Genomic DNA, 8,657 nt, shown 5'->3' on the forward strand with positions numbered 1-8,657 from the left:
ACTTAAACCATTATCCATTTTAGTATGTATATGTCAACTTGTATAAGTGTGTTTACTGATGTGCACTTACAATCCGATGTGCACTTACAATCCATCCATGAGTCTCCCTCCAAGGTGACTTATTATGTTATTACGGCCCTGAGGATTGAGAAGTGATGATTCATGACTCAGATTCAGCACTGACCTGATCCTCCAATAGTCAGAATCAACTGTGTGTGTGTGTGTGTGTGTGTGTGTGTGTGTGTGTTATTGATGAGGTGATATAGCCAGACTCAAAAAATGGTTTGTTTTTACAGATACTATACTAGTCTTATGTGATCATTTTTTCAACACAGTAGCAGCGTAATACTGACCATACAAGAAGTATAAACCTACCAGCGACTGATGTGGTATAGCTAGCATGTTACTTTACTGATGGCAAGTAGACATTACTACTGTAATAGACACACTCTGCTTTACTTTGATTGCTCATCACATTTCTTTTCTTAATTTGATAATATCATATAAAAACAGGACATTTATAGCTTTTTCCTTACTCGCAGGCAAATCCAATGTCTTCCTCAGTTCAGAGAGAGTTAGGTGATATTGAATTAAATGTTGATCACATGGACTAATCTGTCATTTTAGTGTTGAGTGAAGCTACCTCCAGCTCATGTAAGCCACCTGTGGTCTGCCAAGCCATCCTCTGATGCACTGATAGACATTTATGGGTCCCCCGCTAAAGATTAGTCCTAAATTGCACCTGACAGTTCATTATGACGGTAAGCGTGGCAATATGGCTGCAGCTAAATATGCCTTTATTGTTCAAGATAGGCTAAGCCTCCCATCAGATTCAATGTTGAGAGCGTTCCCGTGCCTCGGCCATCGACGGCTTGTGGAGGTGGAAGAACTGTCACTCCCTTCACAGCCACTTTGTGTTCTGTGTTCTGCCTATCAGGGAGTCATACAGCCCACTCTTTATCTCTATGTGAGCCTCAGAGGAACCCAGTCACCCTGCACATTATCAGGGCTTCAGTGCATTGGATGTGTCTCCCATATTGTCTAACAGTCCACAATTCACTGTTTTTTATGGTCAGGATGATAACTCATGTAGTCTATGACAACCACCTTACTAACACCAGTGCAGCTCGTAAGGAGCTATTTTTATAATAAATGCCTGAGGTGGATTGTAGAAACCGGTATCCATCTAACACATATGAAGTAGATATCATTCATTATATTTTAGAAAGTAGATTGTATCTCAGACACTTACTTACACTACAGTTTCTTATTTTGCTTTCTGTGTAGCCCTATGACACATATAGTAAGTCTTCTTTCAAAACAGCAAGGCTGCTTTATGAATATTCATGGAATTTTGGATTACACAGACCTTTTTTGAATATTGTGTATTTCAGGACCACCTAAACATAGTGTTGTTTGTTTTGTAGAACAAATAAATATATTTCTGTACAAACTAAAATCATCCATCTTTGTTTTGTGGCTCATAGTTATTTTCATCCCTTTGATGAGAACAATGACCCTCAACAACTGTGGGTAATCAATTTTGTTGGTTGAAATATGTCAATTTCGTCTGAGTGTTATCAACTACTTTCACAATAGTCAAGTCAAGTCAAGTCAACTTTATTTATATAGCGCATTTCATGCACAGAGGTCATTCAATGTGCTTTACATAAAGACAAGCAAACAGGAATAGAAGAGCATAGCATAGAAGGGCAATAGTCAAAGAATAGTTGAATAATAATAAAATATTAACTAATATTAAATAATAATAAAAAAACTAATGTACGGTAATTAAGAAAATAATAATTAAAACACATAATGCACCCACTGAACAGCAGCAGTCTATGAAGATTTTTAAGTAGTCCCAAACTGTGCACACACAAATATTTCCTTTCAGGGCCAAAATGCCTGGACACTAGGCTCAATAGTCCCCCTCGTGGAGTATAAACAGTAGTTTATAGTTATAATAACTAAGAGAGTTTGAGTAGAGTTTCAGAGAAACCCAGTAGAGCTGTAACTCTTGAGCCGTAAAGAACGAGCCGTTACACTCTGACTATGCCCGATCTGTCTGTTCTGTTAGAATGACAAGACAACTACTTCACAGAAGTGCTTCACAGAAGTGCTCTGTGAACTGGGCAATGAACATTTGATCAGTTAGCAGAAAGCATCTGAGAAAAGTTTGGTCTAGATTTGAAACTGGCTACAGTATCTAAAAGTTGGTTCCAGAGCTGAACTGCATGGCAACTAAAAGCTGCTCCACCATGTTTAGTTCTAACAGTAGGTTTTACTAACAAGTATTTCTCCTGAGAGGTCTGGAAGGTGTGTACTGCTGAAGCATGTCTGCTAGGGGTTTGTCCAGTCCACATTGGGGGTGGTTTTGTTATCAAATGTTGGCGCCTGGCGCAAAAAGGTTGGTCTTAACAAACTCCATAGTTTCTTGAGAAGGGACTTTACAGCAGTTGTTTTCAGGGACTTAGGAAATGTGCCAGACAGTAATGATACATTTACAATGTGAAGCACGTCTGCTGCTATAAGGTGAAAAACAGATTTAAATAAAACAGTTTGGCAATACTGGCAATAGCCACTGATCAAGATAAGTTCACTATAAGAAAGTAAAATATAGTCCAACCTATTCCGATGACTAGCTTCTGTGTGCAAGCCAAAATCATTATCTCAAACTTGGGCAAATTCCTGACTCTTGACTATATTTTTGATTCACTTTGAACCTTATTAGATTAATTAAATATGGGTTTTCCTGGAGTTTACTGGGAAATGTCTTCTTTCGAGTGGTAGTGTATATATATTTTAAATGTTTTATCTAACCAATGACTGATATGCAGTGCCATTGGTAAGATTGGAATAAGCCAATAATCCTCAATATTTTATCTTACTTTCTTTAAAAAGTGTGATTCTACTGAATTATTTCTGAACTCAGAGAATGGGTTCTGCATGAATTTGGGTTAATGTGTAAAGTACTGAAGTACAGGCCGACAATATCCATTAACCATGTACATGAGCTGCTAATGACCTAGCGTGTGTGTTGACTGTGTGTGTGTGTGTGTGTGTGTGTGTTGAGCAGGTGATGTCTCCCCTGTCGGACTCAGTGCTGGCCGAGAGGATGGTGCGGGTCCTGGACGATAAAGTGTCCATCACAGAGCTGGGGGTGCAGCTGGTCTCTGGCCTCTCCCTCAACCTGCAGCTCAGCCCCGGGAGCAACAGGGCCATCGTCGCCACGGCTACCACACAGGAACTCATGCAGAGCCCCAAACAGGTGCGTCTCATGTCACCAACCACATTTGTATTTTTGCTAACTAATTACACTAGCCGTTGAATTACACTAGCAATTGTTAATAAGCTAAACATGACCTAATTTAGTTTAACTCAGTTAATTGTCAGGCTATCCCATGGGGGAAACTGTGGAAACTGTGGTGTCAGTGTCCTATGCCACATGCCCTCCTACTCATTCCCTGTTTACTGTCAAATAATGGCTAAAAACTCCAATAAATATATCTTAGAAATGTGAGTTAAACTGTAGAAGACATTACTGGATACTGATGTTTTCTGTGGAAAGACCACCTCTTGATCATACTTCCACACATGAACTCCCATCACCACTTTTTAAAAAAAGAAGAAACAGGCCAACATAAGTAGAATGTGGGTCTGGCTTTGCCTCAGACACTTTCAAATGTAATCAGTGGTCTGGAGCAGAGCGTCTGGGCAGATGTAGGTTGTGCACGTCCGCAGGTCCAGAAGTTAGTATGGCCGGCACATACCTCTTGTCTCCTCATCTCGGTGGGGGGGCTCGGTGGAGGTCTGCCCAGTCCGGTCATCAGTGAGGCGTAATCACAGTAATCGGAAAGCAAACACAGAGCTCAGCACACATTGTTTTGATGAGCTCCAACGGGATTTGTTTCTAGCGTTTATAAGATAGCACTACTAGAGGCAATTGCTCTCAAGGCTGCCTTTGGTTTTTGTTTTGTTTTTGTTTTTTTTATTCTGAGCCACCCCTGTAGTACTTAAAAATGAGAATAACTAAAGGGAAGGGAAAAAATCGGTTGATTTTTGTTGGCCTTTTGTAATGGCAGGGGTCTGTCTCCTCCTCATGACAGACATAAAACATTGGCCTCATCTCCTGCTGATCACAGTCTATAAAGCGGCGACAACGCTGTGTTTGTTTTAGTGTCCCTTTGAAGCGTCTGAAGAAACAGCTCTCCTGCTACCCCTGTTTCTCCAGAGAGCTGTTGTACAGCCATATTTTTAGCGGGATGTTCGTTTCTGATGTTTCCCCCACACCCTTATTATTCATTAACAGCCGTCGTTTGAAGTTTGGAAGTTTAGGATAATGGATTCATCGGCTTTGTCGTGCGCGGTGATTTGGTGTGTATTTCTTTGAGATTGTTTTTTTTCTCCCTCTTTTTTTCTGGTCTCGCTGCAGGAGGCACTCATCAGCGCCTGGCTGCAGTTCAGCGATGGGTCCATGACCCCTCTTGACCTCTACGACCCCAGCTTGTTTGCGCTGAGCGCCACCTCCCTGAACGACCGGGTGGTGGCCATTCGGCAGGACCCCATGTGGAAGTGGCCGGTGATCGTGACCAAAGGTGAGGGTCAAGGGCTGCTGGTCAAGGTGGAAATGTTCAACCCGGAGGTGTGCCAGAAGAGCAAGCGCCGAAGCGTCCTCGCCACGGGCACTGGGAACGTCTACGTCCGATTCGGCCGCGGTGACGACGGCGGGGACGGCCGCGGCGCTACAGACCCGAGGTACCGGTCCAACGTCCCGTACTACGGCGGCTCCATCTCAGACGTGGAGGCCGGGATCATGACCCGTGGGTCCACCACCAAGACGGCTGCCCCGGGGAGACCCAGCGGCGGGCGCCTGTCGGCCGACGCCGGCCTCAACGCGGACTTCTCCGAGTTCCCCACGCAGGCAGAGCTGCCCAGCGGCCGCAGCAGTACGGACGAGGACCTCCTCCAGCACGCGCGCCGCGGCCTCTCCGACCTGGAGATCGGCATGTACGCGCTGCTGGGCGTCTTCTGCCTGGCCATCCTGGTCTTCCTCATCAACTGCATCTCCTACGCCCTCAAGTACCGCAACAAGCAGCTGCCGCTGGAGGGCCAGGAGACCATGGCCCACGCGCACGACTGGGTGTGGCTGGGCCACGAGGGCGAGCTGCTGGAGGGCCCCCACGGCCTGTGCCTGCAGCAGGAGGACCTGGGCAGCATCCTGGACTCGGGCCTCGGCCTCGAGGAGGGCAGCCAGCTGCTCAACGGCGCCTCGGCACAGAAGAGCGTCCAGGGCCAGGTGCACCGCGCCGCCCTCGACCTTGGCGCCTGCCCGGGGAAGGAGCACAAGAGCGAGTCGCTCAACTCGCCCACCACCAAGCGGAAACGCGTCAAGTTCACCACCTTCGGCAGCTCCAAGGCCAACAACGGCTGCCCGGCCATCAGCCCGCTGGTCCTCGCCCAGAACAACGACATTAAGTGGGTGTGCCCGGACATCGAGCTCGGGGACTCCAAGGAGCTCCGGAATTACATGGAGAGGCTCAACGAGAACGCTTCCAAAAGCCTTGCGTAGTTCCAATAATCGTCTCTCCCTTCTCTCCCCTGCTTCCTTCTCCCTTGTTTTCTTCTTCTGGGACAAAGTGTAGCTCACACATATTGCCTTCCATGGTGAGGAGGAGAGGAGGAGGAAGGCAGTTAGACTGGAACTGCTGTAGGAAGGCTTCCCATGAATAAAGACAGGCCATTCATCTAGTATCGTTGCCACGGCAACTGTCAAAAGGGTTGATCTTTGGGGGATGAAGAGAAGGGGGGAGAGAGACCACAGAGGATACGCCAAACCATGAACACCAGGGCTAGAAATGCATAAAGATGCCTATTTTACTTTTCTCGATTAAAACGGCGCTAATTTAATTTCAGTAACTTACAGTACATGACTTAGGTGTTATTTGTTATTTTTCTACCCTTTAAGTTTCCATGTAGAATATAATTATGCTTTTCTTTTTCCCTAGATCATTATCCTGAAAGTCAAATGATGTGCGAGTGTGTGCATTTGTGTGTTTGAGTTTGGATATGTGTACATAGTAATATAAATTCTCTATGATGGCAAGTTATGAAAACCTTCAGCTGTAAATAAACTACAAACTCTGACTTGGTCTGACTTGTATAAACAAAAAACAACACATTTTGTAAGGTTTTACATATTTTTATACATTTCGGTTTTAGTCTGTTATCGTTTCACTCTTCATTTTACCCTTTTGTCCTGTAAAGACAGGCAGTCCTTGCATGTCACCCCATACATAGAGACTATTTTGAACTCGAACAAAGCCTAGTAAATAGTACATACTGCAGAGATGTCCCCTATTATTGTTAATGGTCTCTCTCCCACAGAGCTGTTGGACAAAAACAGTATTACTGAACTGTTCCTTGTGCTATCATGTATATGTTGCTTCAGTATTGTAGACCAACACAAGGTGTGAAATCCACCAGCTGTTGTCAGTCCTCTATTCTCTGTACACAGGATTTTTTATCCTCTTCATTTCTTTAATGTTTCCTTTTTATCTGTGCTTTCCCCCCTTTTTGGTGAGTCTTGTACAGAGAGATGGCACTTGAAAAGGCTGTCTGGAACTCATATTAGATTTGCTGTGTTAAATCTAAGGTTTTAGCACAAGACACTGGGGTGATCTATGGGAAGAAACCTTTAATACCTCGTACCTGGTCTACTGAACGCTAACAGGGGACACATTAATATTCCATTGCTGTGTGTCCTATTGATTGCCAGCCCTTGACTGAGTTATGACTTATGCTATGACATCTCTGAGATGATGCATATTCAGACACAAATGGTAGAAGTCAAGTACAGAGAGTATGAACAAGTTTTTTTGGTCTCCACACATGCTGACTCGTATTTCATTTAATTCATGTGATCTGGAACACAGTAACACAATGACACAATGCTTGGCAATGCAACTCTCATAGCTGCCATCCAATATTTGACACAATACAAGACCAAGTGGCCTATAATCTGATTAACTGGAAATAGTTTATGAAACTAGCTTGAATGAACTGTAAGACCTATGTCCAGAGGAAGGAAAGATAGCTACCCCATAGCTGTGTGCGAGAATGGGATCCATTTGAGATAACTTGTGTCTGTCAAACCATATCTGCTGTGTCCATTTATGTCTTTGTTTTTAGTTTGGTTGTTTTGCACTGATTAAAATATTGGCAACCCTCGCTGGGAATCTCCGTTGTCTTCCTTCTTGTACTGTATGCGTCATAAGTATCCTGGAGGGAATCATTGGTAATACTGTATAGTGAAAATGTGGCTGGTGGAAGTGGACGTCAATTTTAAAGGCACACCACTGGTAACATTTTTAACATTTCCGACAACAGTTGATGCATGGTATCCGAACTGACTGAGATTGGGCATGCTTAATGGGTTAGGGTCATAGTCAGGGTAGGAATTTCACGGCGGCCACGACGGCCATGGCCGTCGTAGCCCCTTGCATTGGCCGTGAAGCCCCTTTGAAAATCAGAGGTTTACAGGCCACGGTGGCCTTGGTGCCCCATTCTTTCAATATTCTGCTTTGCGTCCTACTAATAGCGATTTTTAGTTAGCCTGTGGCCTGTCAAAATAATCTTAGCATTCACAGCGCAAATTAATTTAGTCTTTTACGCAGTGGAGAAAGTGACAGCGCAAGAATTGTGCGTCCAATTCACCCATTCTTCTCAGTTGAACTACTCGCGAAGTAGCCTATACATTACATTACATTTGGCTGACGCATTTTTAGCCAAAGCGACTTACATATGTCAACTGTATTACAAGGGATTACATTGTCCCCGGAGCAATTTGGGGTTAAGTGCCTTGATCAAGGGCACAACGGTGGAAGCCGGGAATTGAACCGACAACTTTCAGGCTACTGCACGCTAGCCCAGCTCCTTAACCACTACACTACCACTGCCCCATCTCACATCACACTATACATCACACAGACATCACAAGTATCACATGAAAGAGCTTTTTCACAGCCGATAATTGCTGTGTTGAACGGTTCGCGAGAAAAGTAGGCCTAAATATAATTAAATTTAATCATACATTCTACTGAAGGTTTTGCGTCCCATGATCTCCCTACCCATTCATCTCGGTGGAACAATTCACGAACTCTTCTTTTAACACATGGCAAACCATATATCGGAATAAACAGCAGACCTTACCGAACACAAAAGTGTAAAGCAGTCCCCTGTACAGTTAGCCGTTCCAGAGTAATCTAGTTTTGAATTTGCAGTAAATTTCGACATGCATGGATGTCTCCAAATTTGGGCTTTGCGTTTTACAATGTGTTTAAATTGTTCCACATGATTTCATAACGGGCCAAATACAAAATAAACGTTACAAATATCGCCTAGATATTGGTAAATCATAGGACAGCTGACTAAGAGTTTGTGAAAGCATTTGATCACAAAATGCATGCATCTAGGCTATTTGAGTCTCTTAAAGCTGAGCTGTGCTTAAATTGTTCAATCAATACATGATTTCATAACAGGCCAAATATAAAATAAATGTTATATATAGCCTAGATATCTGTAAATATTAGATGATCAGATGATTTACAGTTCTATGTAATATGTCATGTTTCATGTTTTTGTAATGTTTCATACAG

General features: G+C 43.7%; 1 protein-coding gene across 1 annotated transcript in view; it reads left to right on the forward strand.

The window, feature by feature from the left end:
• The window catches only part of LOC143122657 (transmembrane protein 132D), a 115,487-nt gene extending 109,915 nt beyond the window's left edge, over positions 1 to 5,572 (forward strand). The window contains exons 8-9 of the mRNA XM_076283438.1: positions 3,080 to 3,271; positions 4,436 to 5,572. Coding sequence (XP_076139553.1) covers positions 3,080 to 3,271; positions 4,436 to 5,572 — 1,329 coding nt within the window. The remainder of the gene's footprint in view (positions 1 to 3,079; positions 3,272 to 4,435) is intronic.
• The last annotated feature ends 3,085 nt before the right edge of the window (positions 5,573 to 8,657 follow it).

Source organism: Alosa pseudoharengus, unplaced genomic scaffold (genome assembly GCF_046254945.1).
Source record: "Alosa pseudoharengus isolate Yale_2024_CS ecotype anadromous, Long Island Sound unplaced genomic scaffold, YU_APseudo_1.1 YU_APseudo_1.1_scf_14, whole genome shotgun sequence".
NCBI classification, from domain to species: domain Eukaryota; kingdom Metazoa; phylum Chordata; class Actinopteri; order Clupeiformes; family Clupeidae; genus Alosa; species Alosa pseudoharengus.